General features: G+C 33.1%; 2 protein-coding genes across 2 annotated transcripts; both read right to left on the bottom strand.

Moving 5' to 3' along the window:
- Positions 1-545: 545 nt before the first annotated feature.
- On the bottom strand, positions 546-15,696 carry LOC130628780 (nitric oxide synthase, inducible-like). Its single transcript, XM_057441787.1, has 27 exons — positions 15,596-15,696; positions 8,567-8,896; positions 8,048-8,205; positions 7,685-7,847; positions 7,454-7,545; positions 7,013-7,154; positions 6,790-6,929; positions 6,591-6,701; positions 6,416-6,479; positions 6,199-6,300; positions 5,921-5,989; positions 5,004-5,087; positions 4,740-4,858; positions 4,409-4,658; positions 4,156-4,193; positions 4,055-4,087; positions 3,794-3,968; positions 3,207-3,354; positions 2,939-3,017; positions 2,688-2,866; positions 2,448-2,614; positions 2,224-2,349; positions 1,936-2,020; positions 1,646-1,724; positions 1,150-1,417; positions 863-1,051; positions 546-651 (listed from the first exon to the last, which is right to left on the bottom strand). Exons 1-27 carry the CDS (start codon positions 15,659-15,661, stop codon positions 562-564), a joined length of 3,546 nt encoding a protein of 1,181 aa, XP_057297770.1. The 5' UTR covers positions 15,662-15,696; the 3' UTR covers positions 546-561.
- Positions 10,238-13,186, bottom strand: LOC130628779 (uncharacterized). Its single transcript, XM_057441786.1, has one exon. It carries the CDS (start codon positions 13,177-13,179, stop codon positions 10,801-10,803), a length of 2,379 nt encoding a protein of 792 aa, XP_057297769.1. The 5' UTR covers positions 13,180-13,186; the 3' UTR covers positions 10,238-10,800.
- Positions 15,697-17,390: the final 1,694 nt, after the last annotated feature.

The raw sequence follows: 17,390 nt of genomic DNA on the forward strand, positions 1-17,390 counted from the left end.
TATAAAATGAAATCGAACGATTTTCCCTAAAAATAGAAGTGCACGGTCTTTAAGCTGATATCCGCTAGGCGGAATAATCCGTACGGAGCGCGATAATTAAAGATTTTGATTGGCTGATGGAAATTTCTGCCGCCAACCAAATGCGGAAAATTAAACTGCTTAGAATATTCCGCCTGACGGAGATGAAGCTAATCCTATATACACGACATAATGCGAAGCTGCGGGCAGTGCAAGTATGATCTTTTTAAATAATGTGGTTGCTAATAAATTTGACCGAATATTTTTGTGACATGGAAATTTTACAGTTTTGAAATTTCAATTCGTCCAAAGTGATAAAAACTTATACAAACATTTGATGCAGATTACAAAATAATATACTCACAAGCATTGGGATACTTTTTGTCCTAAAAAGTGATTTAATAATCAGAAGTTAAGTATAGAATGTATGAAATTAGAGCATGCTCACAGCTTTATTTTATTCTGGGAGCTCTATGTTCACTAAATGCAACTTCAACATCAATACGATAAAAATAAGTATGTAAAACTGCGATACAAACGTGTTTACCTTTGGACTGCTTGTCTCACTTTGGTTGTCACTTCTTTGTGTTTCAATGTAACTCCGAATATATCTTCATGGTATCGACCGTCACTCTAAATAAGTTTGGTAAATTTGCTACATTAAGCCATTGGTACCACGCTACTAAACTAGATCTGGCTCATTTTTCCTGCTTTTGTGTCCAACTTCATTTCGTGAAGCAATTTACATTCAGGAAAGTGAAAGCAGGGGTGTACATTGATGAAAAAACCCACTTTTTGTTACTATTTTAAAAATTATATGAAAAGCCAAATCTATGCTATGCACCTTCAAAGTGTTCACAAAATGTTTGGCTTCGTCGTAGGTAAAAGCCAAATAGTCCTGCACTAACTCTTCCATTGTTTTGTTTACAGCTGCTGCCATAGAGACATCGCCACAAACATATAAATGTCCACCTTCTAACACTAGTTTCATGACCTCGATGCCATGTTGTTTGATCAGATCTTGAACGTAAACCTACACGTGATACAGTCACTGTTAACATTGCTAAAGGAACAAAGGATGGAATAAAAATGAAAAGCAGTGACAGGTAACACGAAGTATAGGGTGCGTACCTTAGCTACATCTGGTTCTCTTGAGAAAGCAGTCAAACTTTTCTTAAAGATACCTTTCTTTAATGCTTCGTCTCGTTCATTATGATAAATATTATCCATGGTAGAGTTGCGACATCCGAATAAAAGAAACATATTTCGTTCTTTGTTATTGTTTTCTTTGTCATAAATAGCTTGCTGCCAAAACCCTCTAAAGGGAGCAATGCCAGTTCCAGGTCCAACCATAATTATAGGCACAGAAAGTGAACTTGGAAGATGAAATCGAGGCGCACTAAAAATGGAAAAATTATAAGTTCATTTTCCTATTCTTTACTTAAGTTTGGGTTATTGGGGAATTATAAACTAAAATCCACGGGTTAGCCTGTTCTTTTTATACCGCATTTATACCGCATTGCTCCTCGCTACTTGAGGTACTATTTTGCGTGACAGACGGACAGACGTATACGGTTATTATAATATAGATTCATAATGTTAAAACCACATGAAGCACAACACTTACGCTCTGATGTGACATGTCACCTGGTCTCCTTTTGTCAATGAATGCAAATACAATGAACAAACACCATAATGTGTTTTTTCTAAAAGAGTAATTTTAGCCAGATTATTTGAAATTATGTTAAACTAATATATTAAAAGTAGTGACTATTTTGCCATTTTAAGTTCAAATTTAACTAGAAATGGTATATTTGTTGACAGCCGGCTAGAATTCATAAACATACTTTTTAGATGTTTCCAAAAACGTTTTGCCATTATGAAGTATATCAAAAAGTTTTGAAAAAAAACGCTTACTATGAATCATGTAGGACACCAATGCAACAGTCAAATGCACTTGATTTGAAAACATGTCTGGTGAAGATGAGATGGAGTAAAAACGCTAAGGATATAAACAAATAATGAAATTGATCTTATTGGTAGTAACGAGAATTTAGAACTTTCCCTTTGATTCAAGAAACACAAGAAGTAAATGATGTTAAGTATTAAAAAAATACGTTTTCATCTTACATGCATATCAAAGCTATTTAAGACTTTAGTCCCGCTTATATGCAATTGCAGTACCTACTAAATGCAAGATCTTACTGGTTTTAACACTGGTAGCTGATTCAGTAACATAGTAAGATCAATCTTTGCAGATGGAAATTCGGCAAACACTTCACAAATGTTGGGATATCGTCGATATTTCCAGTTCTCGTACAAATCGTTATTCTAAATGTAAGAAACAAAATGGTTAAACTACAAGGAATTACACAAACTATCTAAAAACACTATTGTCTATTCTGTAAGACGGGTAAATAATGACATACTGTAACAAGTTGGTGCAATCTTCTCATTTCACTTTCATCAGTACACGTCTCTTTCAACAATGCCAACAGCTTAGTTGAAGGCGGGGTAGTAATGTCCACATAATGAGTAAAAATTTCTCGAAGACTGCAGGGCATTGGAAATTTATCAACAGATTCCCATACACCTTCTAAACGAAACACGTGTTTCCTGTAAATAATTCTGACTGTTTGATCATAGGCATTATGATTTAATTCACTAACCATTATTTTTTTTCTGCAGATATATAGGAATGTCAAAATCCATATCACATTTTGAAAGTTCAAGTAGTGTTTGAACGAGTCTCTTGTTGTTACATGGATAGACAGAAAGATGATCTCCAGGTTGATAAATAATACCCTCTGAATTTGAAGAATCCAATTTAACTAGATCAGTTATGCGTCTGAAAAAAAAGTAGAAAATTTTTAATGACAAAAATCTGGGAAAGTGTTTGAAAGACGAATCAATATCATACCCAGATTTGGGTGATTGTAAATTTTCCACCGAGATTGCTTTTGTCGTGGTAATTTTGCGACGATGTAATTTTGATAAACCTAAAATATTAATGCATGTAAACAAAGTTCAAAGTATTATAATTTCTTGAAATGCATTAAACATATATATTAACTCAGCGGCGGTTGTATTTAAATAGTACCTTTTAAGACGATGCCTAATTATATTCTCTGTATAAAATTTTGACACACACATGCATTTTTTTCACTGATGTGTTAAAATTGGTATACCTTTCAATACTTCAACTGATTTTTCTTTTTCTTTTGCTTTTACGATTTGAAATAGACCTTCCTGCCAGTCTGTAACAGATTTCCAAATAGCCATCGCTGAAGGAGTGTGGATTGTCACATCGACCACAGAGAACAGTTCGCACGCTACCTGTAAGAATTCAATTTCTACATTTACCTATCAATTTCTACATTTATCTATTAAATTCTACATTTATCTATCAAATTCTACTGCTTCTATCTGAATGAAAGAATTTCTTTTCTTTGGAAGTAGACTCAATTTAGGTGAAAATCACTGTTCACCCTCAGTTGTAAATGAGAAAAGTCTCTTTTCTGATATCAAAAATTTGTACAGACGTCTGTTCTATTTTTATTGACCTAGTTTTCCTTTAACATGTTAATGGTAACAATATTGTGATCAGATTATTTAGATCTTTTCGTAATAGGGAAAAAGTAAAAGTGGAAATGTCAAGCCTATACCTTATATAGAACAAGTCCCTGAAAATAAATGGAACGACGGGTGTGTTAAAGTTAACCCATAAAAGAAGTTTTGGTTAATATGCGGAATAATAAAAGGATATTCAATATACCTGAAAACAAGCTCTTGCCCACACTTTGAAAGTCTCTTCCTGCCCATTGAGCTCATCACCTTCTCCAGTAGAAAAGATTTCTTCACCACCAAGATTTTTAATGTATTTACCCAAACCTTTTCCAAATGCACAAAAGTGTGGATAGGCTCTCGAGCCAAGTGCAAAAACTGAGTATCTAGGTACAAGATAATAATGTCTGTTTTTTGTTTTTCTCGTACATGCTAGCATTTATGTTTGGAAAGATACAAGCGAAAAGCTTACTTTACATTGGTTAATTTGTCTTCGTTAACTTTCCTATAACAAAAACGTTTGATAAGCTTACTTATCACTAAAAATAAGGAAATTTTTGTTGTTCACCTTACCCTCCTGCTGCTAATCTCTTTAATTTTTCTTCGAAGTCCTAAAAAAAAGTTTATTTAGGTGTTGATCTAGCTTTTAAAATAAAAGTTACAAAGTCATGAAAGAATTCTCCACGTCGAGGGAATGAATGACTTGTTATTAAATGATAAATGTATAGTGAAATGGTAATGTTCAACCGAATCAAAAACTAGTATTTATCTTTAACCAGCAGCGTTGAATGTTTAATGCCGAGTGGTGCATATAGAATCTACTTACCTTGCCATTATCAGGTGCTTCACCATTTCCAAATGTACTAGCTATTATAAACAGACATTGTTCGTTTTCAAGGTCAGCAAACTTGTAATTATCCATGCACAACATTTTAGAATCAAATGCATGTAAAAATAATTCATTTAACATTGTTGCATATTCTTCAGATTTCCCAGTTTCCGTGGCGTACAATATTGTTACTTTGTTTCGTCTAGCGAGTGTATTCTTAAAAAGGTCACTTGTAAATTTTACGGCACTAAATGAAAAGCACACGATACAAGACTTTGTTATTGATTATTATAGCGTCAGCATTAGCAATTGTAATCTACGATTGTACCTAGCCACCTCTTTAAACGTTTTCTTTACTTGATTTTTCTTTTTATTTGTTACAGGAAAATATTTCCATGGATCCACTTGATACTCATACGATGGCCTCATCTTATAATTTAACATTTCCTAGAACAATATAAACGGCGATTTTAGCGTGACTAATAATGTTCAGATAATTTATAAACAATGTTCGACACAATCATGATGATAGATAGGAAAAGCATTAATGAATGAACAAGTATTTATCTACACTCCTCATAAAGTTACTAACCTGATGGAAGACAGCTGTTGCAGAACCAGATATTGGAGGAACAATCCATATCCAATCAGATGGACAACCTCCTCGCAATTCTTGCTAAATGTAAGACAAGAAACTACTTTTAAAGGGCTCAGTGAGCTTCACAGATTTTCTCCTTACGATGCTTCAAAACTAACGTCACTTCCGTATACCTTATTGGTGAAAAAAATGTTGGTTAAAAGTGACGAAATATTTGACAGGCAACGAAATTTTTAACCTGACGAAATAAAAGGCCGACAGTATCCGGCGAATATTTTTAACTGACGAAGTTTCAACCTAAACTGCTTTTAAATTAAAATTAGCGATAATAATAAAACAAAAATCAAATTTTGCATTGTAAATTAATTCATTTAGGTTTTTTAGAAAAACAAACAAAAACTCTTTTTCTACTCGGTTAAATCATTTCGCCGGTTAAAAGTGACGAAATTTAGGCCAGGTGACAAAATTTTTAAGCGACGAAATATTTTAAGCGACGAAATAAAATTTCGACATTTTCACCAAAAGATAGAAGATGCGTGTTGCCTCTACTACACACTACTAATCTTTAATATGCAAATTCTTTCCAAATGTAAAATGTGAAATGCATTAATAATGGTGCTTGTCTATAATAACTTGATCGTACAGATTTTTATCTGTACGATCAAGTTAATAAGTAGAAGTTTGTTATCATTGTGTTGCCAAAGTTACTTCATTTTTTTAATGTTTCATAAATACATCGAATTTGTTTTTTCGTGCATAAATATTCGTGCTTTCCTTAGCACGACTTAGGATTCCACTTGAGACAGAGAAATTACGATAATTAACATAGACGTTAGTCGTGAACCCAAGAGAAGTAAGTCGCCCAGAGACAGACAAAACATGGCTTATATTGTAGAAACATAAAAACCCACTTCATTTTTTAAATGCTTCATGAATGATTCAGATGATGCATGATGGTCAGCAATGGTTACACCAGCACTCTAAACGATACATATTGATACATGTTGAAACATATGCAAAGTTGGGAAAAACAAATGTGATGTTGGAGGAAAAATATGTGATGTTGGGGGGAAAATATGTAAAGTTGGGGAAAACATATGTGAAGTTGGGGAAAACACATGAAAAGTTCGACAAAAGCATATGCAATTTCAGGGAAGCATAATAAATTTAATAAAAGTGGCTAACTCACATTGAAACTATGCAACACAGCCTTTGTAAGTTCCAACAAGGCGGTATCTTTCCATAACGTAACATTATTTGATGTATCTAAACCAATACTATCAGCTACAGGCTGAAAACGAAAACAAAATATCAAGTTTACAATAATATATAGTACATTTAAAATATAAATTTCAAATGTTGTAGCAAACTACCCCTCAGTGTTTCATTTTAAATTAATGTTTTACCTTTAACAAGTTATATCGGTCTTTGTCAGAGAAATTTCTTGCGCCAATTTCTGTAGCCATATACCTTAAAATAAAAATAATACAGTGTAATAAAATAAAGAAATAATAAATAGCAACATAGTTGATGTGGGTATTTGCATTCTGATGTCACGACGAAACAAAGGTAAACGCATACCATCCATTAAATGGAGCAGCAGTAAACTCCAAACCACCACAGTCCAACGCAATATTTGCAACAGCTGGTATACAATACCATTTTAAGTTCATTTCATCAATTTCCTTGTAACTAAAACATGGATAAAATCATACAAATGACCATCGCTATACAGGAGATTCTTAGTAAAATCAAGCCTGGATTTTTTGAAAATACTTACACTGGATGTGAAATTTTCACTTCCATCACATATTCTTCAGGTATTTCAAAGCATTCTGGCAGTTCACCATTGGCTTGTAAGATTAAAGGCAGCACATCAAATCTTGTTCCCTTGCCAAGCCAACCAAGTTGTTGCGCGATCTAAAGTTAGAGTAAAAACGTAAAAGAGTCTCCTAGAATGAGCAAGATGCTAGGTTTTACACTTTTATATAGTTTCCTTTTACCTCCGTGAGCTCCACACTAGCCGGGTCTCCTATCACAGTTCCATCTTCTTGTTTATATCCTGCGTATCTGACAAGTTGACCATTCCAAATGCGGAAATCCTTTTTTCGTGCTGATCGATGTGGAAATATCGATATCGTTGATCTATGATTAAAAATGGGTTTTTGCATCATTTTATATAGTACGGTCCTCTAATACGCCAATATAAATTTGATACAATGAAATAAATACTGTTTTCATATATATAGGTATACATACTGATATTTTTGATCTAAAAGCAGAGCTTTTTACTCTCATTTCATACCGTCAAAAAGTATTTCTAATAAAGACACACGTCAGAGTGAGCACGCCTATATAAACGTCATTCACTGACACAAATACTGTTTTTTGATAATCGTTATGAATAATGAAGTTCGTACATGGTGTATTAAATACAACAATACCTTAATTTTCCTTTGTTGGTTGCATATTTTATATGCTCCAAAATGCATTCAAACATTTCCCTTGCCGTACTAACATGGCGACAATCAAATAACTATAACATACATAAATACAAACAAGGGTTAAGTAAAAGATTGGAGGACGAGATATTAGTGAGCAATTCTAATTCTCTTTGGTGTTCGTATGCCAATTTCATAGTTTTATTCTCTATTAAAACAAGAGAAACACCATACCGTTAATTTTTTCCATTGTATTCTGCCAATGCATCTTGGCGCATTTCTCCAGGCTATGCGCGCACCAAAATTTAATTCATTCGTGGTCATATGATATGTTTCAGTCTCTTCAACTTCTGATAGAACTTGAGCGACCCGATTCTGATGATCTTCACTGTTCTCACTGAGATAGAGGATAAAATAAGGTGTTCTGCAAGGCAAGTATTAAGTAAATTGTCGAAAAAAAGATTCAATGAAAAGGTTCAATGGAACTTTAGTGACAAGTAACCACATCATGCTACAGCTCAACTATGCTACTTGATCATTGAAAACCTTCAAAAATTACTTCAAATTCTTACAAATATCAGATCTATGTAAACATACCTGTCCAAAGAATTGTAATACTGCCTTAAAAAATCAATGGCTTGTTCTTTCGTGTCTTCCTTTGGTCTCATATCACCTGGAATTCTTTTTGGTCCTGCTTCTCCACCGTATGGATACATGATAGACCCAACACATCGCGAACCTGTGCAATGAGTTTTCTGTAAAAAAAAAATTGAAATTAGAAAATTATTTTTCTCGATAAAATGTCTGAATCTTAAGTTACTTTGATCATCTGAAGAAAGGAAAAAAGAATTCGATTCCTGAAACCAGTTACAGGACAGCATACGACTTAAAGCAGAAAATTAATAAATCACTTAAATGATGAATCAAAAAATTAACAAGCGCAAATAAACCGCAATTAAACCGCAAAAATCAAGTCGTGCAATATTTCGTACGCGAAATATGTTTGAGACGTTTCAATACACTTAGCGCTACTTTCAACGTTAAAAGTACTACACAACATAAAATATTTTGTAAGAACACGACTTAAGAACATGAAAGGAAACATATCTCACTCACCACAGCTTCTTTGTGTAAAGTATCAGCTTTTGTTTCTTTGCTAGTCACATTGGACAAAATAATCGGTTTCCTTGGACACTTAGATTCATTTTCGTTATGACTACTGAATTTTCCGTATGTATGGTCATTTGTGTTAACATTTGTATGACCGTTCGCGTGACCGTTCGCGGAACCATTAGCGCTACCGTTTGCGTTGCCGTTTGCGTGACCGTGGGCGTGACCGTTGGCGTGACCGTTCGCATTACTATTTGTGCGAACGTTTGTTGCATCATTGGGTGTCTTTTTCTTTTTTAAATTCTCCATTGTTGTTCGTTCAACTTTTTGCAGTGCCTTTATTAAAAAGAAGAGAAGCTATCTAAACATATTTCTGGTTCTAGAAATCTTTTAGAATGACTCCATATTCATTGCTTGTACTTTCGCTCAGTTACATGATTTAACATATTTCACAAAAAAATTTCTCGCGAGCGTTATTCTCATTACAAGCTCGTGAGCTTGTATTAAAACGCAAATGTGGTCCTACAAGAATGGAAATTTTTGCCTCTCTGAGCACCGACACGGGAGTCGTCGTGTGTTCGAATCTCATCTTGGTAATTATTTTTACTTTTTTTTTCTTTTTTCTTTTTTAAAAAGATAAGACAAGTGTTCAAAACACTTGTTTAACTAACTAGTAAATAAAGGTGTTTGCACCAAACTTTTTAAAAGTGAATGTACGCAGAATTAACCGAACTAATGAATTTCGCAAATTTTGGGGTTTGTGGGTTTGTGGTCTTTCTTCTTCCTGTCAGTCGGTTCACCCAAGACGGACCCATCGAAAATTAAAAGTTCGAGAAATTTTCCGTTCAGGAAGGTCTCATAAATCAATTTTGAAAAATAAGTGTGTAACAAATATTATTGCGTATCTGAATAGTAAAATATGTCGTGTCTAACTTCGTAACAAAAATCCCAATTTGATAGACAGCTTTTTGTAAACTTTATTCGCGAGGTTGTTTGCGTATATCATACGTCTTGTTTTAATTAAAGAGTAAAAAATTGCGAAATTTTTGTCGCAAAAATTGATGTTTTCCAACATTCTAGCTACAAAAATATTTTACTGAAACTTTATATTTAAAGTTTCAAGTTATCTCCAATTACGTACATCTACTTTTCTACTAAAGATTAACTTGAAAAAACCTTTATATCTAAAAAAAAAGCGGGAAATGTTAAGCAACTTTGAATAACTAGACCCTTCCCTAGGTTTTTTTCCAAAACAATCATATTAATTAAAAAACTTTCACGGCGGGCTATTTCCCGTGTGAAAATGCTTAACTCGTATTTTTCAAACGGCCTGGCTATTTTGTCAAGGATTGTTACATGGAGTTTGCGCCGCAATTCGACACTCCTTCAATTGCAACCTAGGTTTTCACAATAGCAGGTACAACAGCAGCGCGATGGAGAGATTTGTAGAAAAATAAAAATGGCTACCTGGCTAAACACACTGAAAGGTTGCTGCAAGTGTTTAAAGTTTTGATTTGGTATATAACGAGTAAAAAATGGATAAATTATTGTTATTTTATGCCTTTCGTAGCTACCGTTACTCATTATTGCATATAATAAAAAATAAAAAGAAGATGGGATGGAGGCAGCACAGCTAGCTAGCTGCCAGAACACACAGGACAGTCAAACAACAAAAACTACTTTTGTGACACATTGTATCTCAATATGAAGCAAATAATAACACAACAACTCTGTTTAAATAAAACATATGAACTATGAAAACTTTTTTTTAATAAAATATAAACTATCATATAGCTAGTGTTTTATAACATCTATTCACAGAAAAAAATGATGATGATCTAGAATTTGTTTTCTTTTGCAAGAGAAAATTTGGCATTGCCATGCTCATAAAAATAAAATATATTTGTATAAAATACATATTCTTTGATGTAAATATTATAAATTTTATGCTGTAATAGTCACCATACTTTCTATATGATTACGTCGTAAACATTTATGTACCAAATGTTCTGACAAAACATTAATTCACACACATTTATATTAAAAAATTGATTTCTTTGAGCTTTCTAATTGGGAAAATTAATATTCATACTCTTGCGAAAGACACTATCTCACTGATTCACAAATATACATTGCAAATGTTATGCAAACAAAAAGTATATAGCAGAATAAGGAAATAAGGAAAATATACATCTAACACGAACTATCAACATACTGAACTTTTAAACAAAAAACGGTGTCTAAATTTCTAAATCAGAAAAAACCTTTTTCATGAAAGCACTCTCACATAGTTGGCATTTCAAGTTATTTCTAACAAGCAGCAAGCAATGTTCACAACACATATCTCTCTCTGGTATGTAATCAGATCCTCTTGAAACATAGTGCAACTTATCGTAACCGTTTTCTCTCAGATGCAACAATTGTATGTACTCGTGACGGAAAATTCTTGGCCAGCGACATTGGAAAGTGGTATTGTTAGAATACTTTACAATCATCTGGTGCTTTTGCTCCCGCCCTTCCATACTATTACATCCAATTCCGAAACCGTAGCACAGCAAAGTACTTTCAGCATGGAAAGGTATGCAGTTACATAAAGTCCATAAACTGGGTGAGACGCTTACATCATACCAACAGCTTGACTTGAAAAGTAGTTTACATTGCTTCTTTAAATCTTTTAAAAGTTCCAAATTGAAATTCTCTACACGTACTGATAGTGAAATAATTTTTCGCAAACATATGAACTGAAAATGGATTTGATGCAGCCTTATTTTCATTTGTTCACTCTTCAATTCATTTAAAATAAGTAAATTTAATTCTGGGAAATGACAAAGAAAGGCTTTACTCTCCTTTCCACGAAAACGAAAAGTGAAACTACTTTCATTCTTAGAACTGCTTTCATTAAACCACCGGATAATTTTTTTCGACAAAAAATTACATCCCATTGCTGAACGTATAAAATTAACAAATTTAATTAAAGCATGTGAGGAAGGTATATCTTTAAATGCTTTGTAGGAATTCAATGGAGCAGTTGCCAAACATAGATTGAATAACTTCATGAAGTGCTCTTTGACGACATTGTTCTTCAGATGAAGAGGTTCGCCTTTTGCTTTATCAATATAATGGCCAACCAAGGGGACTTCTTCTTGTCTACCTTTCAAAACTTTAGATATATAAGATGTCAAGTTACTACGTTTCGTTGCACTATTTCCTTTGCATTTAACTTCGATTTCTTTTTTTTTACCTTCAACCTTTTTGGCATCACTTATGCGTTTGTGATAGTTGAAGGGCATCCATTTGTCACTTTGCTTGGTTCCGTATGTATATTCAAATTTGGCTGAATTATCTTTATTTACATTTCCGAACGTTGAAAAGTAGTAGGCTGAATTTGTTAGTTCCCCAGCCAAAAAAGCCAACATCTTCATATCGTTAGGTAATTCACCCAATAAAAATTCAACTTTGTAGGCAACTTCATCAACATAAACAGTGAAAACCTGACTTTCCAAAAACTTCACGTCCGACAACAACTTGAGAACATAATTGCGTACAACAGTAGAATTTTCCTCAGTATCACCACCAAAAATTAAAAAGTTTTCGGAGCTGCTGCATATCCGATTACCAACATTAAGAAAAGAGACTAAAAATGACATACCACAAATAGGAGCTCCATCCCCACCAAGAGCAAATACAAACAGAAAAGATTCAAAATCTTTTTTTTCAAGCATATTGAATGTTTTTAGTTTGTCACTCCGTTGACGATTCACTTTTAAATAGAATTTTGCCAATCGTAACAAAAATTCATCACACGATCTATAATTTCCTGTAACTGATTTTGTTTCATCTCCAAAGGTTAGAGTTGGATGTATGTCATGTAGTGTTCCTATATCAATGTTATTGATAATGGTTGCTAAATGAGGATACTGAATATAATTAACCACTGAATTCTGTTTATTCTGGGAAATTCTATTTGCCTTTCTAATTGCCATGTATTTAGCTTTCCCCATGACATTGTGGCTGTAAAAAACATTGAGAGAACGTAGTTTATTATCTTCTGAATTGTAAAATTCTTCATTTGCTATTTTGATGGTAGTTTCCTTTATCTGTTTTACTACAGATGATTTAGCATTCAATAAACTTTTTGCAAACATTTTTGAGGGGATTTTCGAACACAATGTGTCAATCATACCAAACATAACCGGCTGAACAGATTCCTTAGACCCTCCGTGAATGGCAGAACAAGCTTCAAATGTTTCCAGACGACGTGTATCTTTTGCTGATCTATTTAAATCACTAGATGATGGGAATTTACTACGCCTCTCAGCTGTTACCTTGCTGATGCTAAATTTGACTTCAGAGTCCACTCTATTCTTACTACACTCATAGTTTAGGTGTCTAACACGTTTTCTTTTTCTAGCTAATCTATTTCTTAACTTATCAACATCCCTTTCAATCAAAGTTATCTCACTGCTCAATGCTGCTAATTGTTTTTGTTTTTCCTCAATTAGGTTACTCTGATTTGAAATTTTCAAATCCATATCGTTGATTTTTTTTCTGTTTGATGTATATTTTCCTAACTGGGAAAACTTAATGTTTTGTGCCTTTGACTTTCCTTTAGGAGGCATGGCATAGAAATACAACAAAATAAAAACATTTAACTAGGATAAAAATCCAATTCTGTCAATAACTACATACCATACCATATTGATTGACAACTTTGTACGATGCAGTTATATTTAATGTCTTTGTTGACACTTTGTAATGTAAAATACATTTTTTTTCATCGTCACATATTATATCACCGACGGCATTGCTTTTAAACTTCTTTTTGAATATTTTATTGATATCAAGGCTAGACAAGTTTGATAAATGGAATTTCAATGACCCAAGATGGTGAAAAATAATACTAATTTCTTTAATGATACCACTTTTGTCTTTCTTAACAATCAATTCTCTACCGTAAGCTGTGCGGAAGTCGCGAATGGCTTTATAAACAGCTAAAAATATTTCGGAATGGACACGTTCATTAATGACAACTTTGAAGGGATTATACAAAGTTTGTTTTGCTTGAATTTTTCGATTAAGAGATGTTAAAATTGTATCGAAGTGAAACTTTATTAAATTGATGACGAGGATATTTTTTTCGTCCAACTCTGCATATGAATCAATTAAATCTGACATCATTATACATGATCTAAAAACATAGGTAATTATAAATATATATATTATATATATATATAGAAAAGAAAAGTTATTATCTGTCATTTTAGAAAAAGAAGATGAAAAAGAGAGGATATTTTTATTTACTATCTTAAGTGGATAAATTTTGGAGAGTATTTAATGGTGAATGACCAAAATGGAATACTTGGCGGGGATTTAATTTTGCGAATGATAAATTTTATAAAATTTGGCGAGGATTTAATTTGGCGAATACAAAAAAATGTTTATTTTAACGGAATTTATTTTGGCGAATGACACAAAGAAATGAATTTTTATGTCTTGGAATGTTTTAAAAAAAATAAGAATAAACGTATATATATATAAACACAAGTTCGTTATTTATAGGGAAAAAACATTTTTCTTTTCTTAATTAAAAAAAACGGTATTCCAATTCCAGCTCCTTTTAGATCGTTTATTCCTTAAATATATAAATTAGTGGAAATAGTTTTTCTTATGTGGTCCTTCTTTTATTGCCTGTAAGAATGCGCGTACATATACAGAACTTTGTAAACATTCGCTCATCTATACACAGAACTCTAGCTAGCTACGGTTTAACGCATCTATTTTGCCTAAAAACCCTAAATTTTTCCTTGTTACTTGTGGATGAATGAAAACTTGCGAAAAAATTAATACATGAGAAAATTTAGTCAGAATAAAGCATAGCTAGCTATAGCTATACAATGGGACAACACATCCACAAAATATTTAGCTAGCTAGCTAGCTTTAAAGACAAGTTTTAATTTTTTTTATATGGATGGGTTTCTTGTATATATTGTGAAAAATTGAGAAGTCGGCTATATGAGACCTAAAATATACTTATACTCATAGGACATAGCCAGATAGACCATTAACACACCTTAGTTTACAGAATATAATAAAAAAGAAACAATTTAAAAATGGCCGCCATTTCTTAATTCCTGAGACTGCCATACGTAGCTTACTACAATTTTCCCATACTTCCGTTGCTTTTATTTACCAAAAAAACTTCAAAATTAAAAAATGTAAAACAACAGAATTGAAGATTCGTCTTACAACTTGCGTTTTAATGCCTTCAAATAGAAAAATAATACCATTTAATACTATTCTATACCCAACAAAGTTTGTTACTGGAAGGGTAAAATTGAAAGAGGCACTATTTCAAGACAGCTAAAAAGACATTCCACGATGTTCAACATAAGCATGTTTATATTCGATCGAAAGAAAATTTATTCGACTTTCAAATTCTAGCGCTCGTAAAACCATCAGACACGTTTAAAACACATACCAGATAAAAGTATGGTACCATGTACCAAAGATATAATACTTACGGTCCTCGACCGTTTTTAAAAACCTACGGGCCGAAAAACGCGGACGCTTTTGATAAGCATTTCTTGGACCGTTTTTACCCGCCGTGTTTGTTGGTTAAACGACAAGCAGCGAAAAGACACTTACCGACAATCTCTGAAATGTTAAGATGGTAAAGAACTTAAGAAAGAGGTGAAAGGTACGAATTACAAATGAAACAGAGTCTTAGCGTTGCAACAGATAAATTATATGACTAATGAGCACTACAACTTCGTGTTAAATTTTTTTCAAAGATTCATACAGATACGGCTTGAAGTATTTTATTAAGTGACGCCATTCCCCAAGGTGCTTATAAAACGCGATAACCTCCGCTTCTTTAAATTTGATTTATATAATCTTTTATTACAAGAGTAATCTATTATATTTTTAATAAAGATCTCATGTCATGTGGGATGATTAGTTTTCTGTCAAATTGCCGATATCATTTCTGTGTTAACCTCAGAAGCAATTATTATTAAAAAATCTCCAAAAGGCAACCTTGATAAGCGTGAAAAACATCACATTGTACAGTAATTTCTTGTCGCAGCCATTTTCAAACCACATACAACATCTCCGGCGTTTTCTTTAATTAATTAACTTTTCTCTCTCCTTTTATACCGCATTGCGCACGTCTCGCTACTTGCGGTACCATTTTGTGTGACAGACAGACAGACGTATGCGGGTATTATAATATAGAAGTCGTTAGCCCGTGGAAAAATCCACGGTTCACCTGTCCTTTTTAAACTGCATTGCGTGCGTCTCACTTGAAGTGAGTTCAACTTTTGATTCAGCGCGGGGCGGACTGCTTTTGGCGGGAATTTGATAGCAAGAACACTGTCTGCTCCTCTCTGCACGAAATAATGCGTCTAGTAAAAAACCGGCTCTAAAGGAGAGGCGAACAAAAAATTATTTTGTGGCAGCCAAATATATATTTTAAGTTGAGGAAAAAAATTATAGATTTCTATGTCCTAAAGTCTATTAAGATTACTACTATAATAACAAATAAAGAACTATATTCTACAACTAAGCATTTGTTTATATTTTCCCAACATCTTCACTGGACTTTTATGGATCTATGGGGTCAAAATAAGCAGGGCGAAGTGAGGGGGTTGGAGGAGTGTGAAAAATTGACATTGCGGGGAAAAGGAGGACAAGCATGACTGTAGAGTATGTACAATTGATATGTCATGCTTACAAATTTAGAAGGTTTTCCTTATATAAGTATTGAAAAGAATGTTAGGAATTTAATGGTATCACATACATTGAGTGAGAAATAAGGTAACTAAGCCGTTATGTTGATCTTGTTTTAATATTCTGTAACAGTTAGAAATCGTTTTTATATCATTTAGCAATCAAACATCATCATCTTCTGCACCCTGTTATATAATTAATTCGTACATTACAAATTCTATTATAGTAAAGTTTAGCGAGAAGCCAGGAAACGACTTAAAAAATTTTAACTTGAATTTCATTATGCAAGCAGCTTATGCTAATTGTGCAATTTAGATTTTACATATAATATTAAATTCATATCGATTTCTTTATGAGTAGAAAAAATGTTGCTTGAGTCGAACAAACAACCCTTTCATTACAAACAAAGAAAACTCTATAATTCTTCAAGCCTTGTAGCGTTCTGGGAAGCAGAACTTTCAGTTCGCAAAACAACTTTGTGAAATATAGTTTGTCTTAATCCCCTTCAATAATACTTCTATTCTGTCTCAGTGCAATTTCGCAGCTGTGTTACAGACACACAAAAAAACAAATGCGATATAAACACACCAAGGGATATCGTGCTAAGGATCAGAGAACCTGTGAATTTTTTCCACGGGTTAACGACAACTCTATATTATAACGAGACAGCTGTACAGCTATAAAACCAATGTTATAACGAAGTAGGTTTTTTGTTACTCTAGGATACACGAAGCCTATTTCCAATCATCGACGTATCGCCAGTCAATCAAAAGCTCAAGTATCGCTTGCCTAGCATTTGCACTAGGTGATTCTAGACCAATTACTAAAAATCGTTATTTTGTTACTTTTCACAAACACAAGACTGAAATATAATAACAGAAAAAGTTACATCATTTTTTGAGTAAATAAGGTTTGTAATAAAAGTTGTACCAGTAAAAGCATGTTTTAGTCAAACAAAAATCTCTGCATAGGAGCTAGTTTATGTCAACAAAGTGTATACATCATCGAGAAAACACTTTTAAGCATGAAAGATAAAAAAATCATGAAAGCAACAAAGGATTAGCATTGCAGGTCAGGTTGACCACTTAGTCAAGTTAAACCA

The sequence above is a fragment of the Hydractinia symbiolongicarpus genome, chromosome 15 (assembly GCF_029227915.1).
Source record: "Hydractinia symbiolongicarpus strain clone_291-10 chromosome 15, HSymV2.1, whole genome shotgun sequence".
NCBI lineage: Eukaryota > Metazoa > Cnidaria > Hydrozoa > Anthoathecata > Hydractiniidae > Hydractinia > Hydractinia symbiolongicarpus.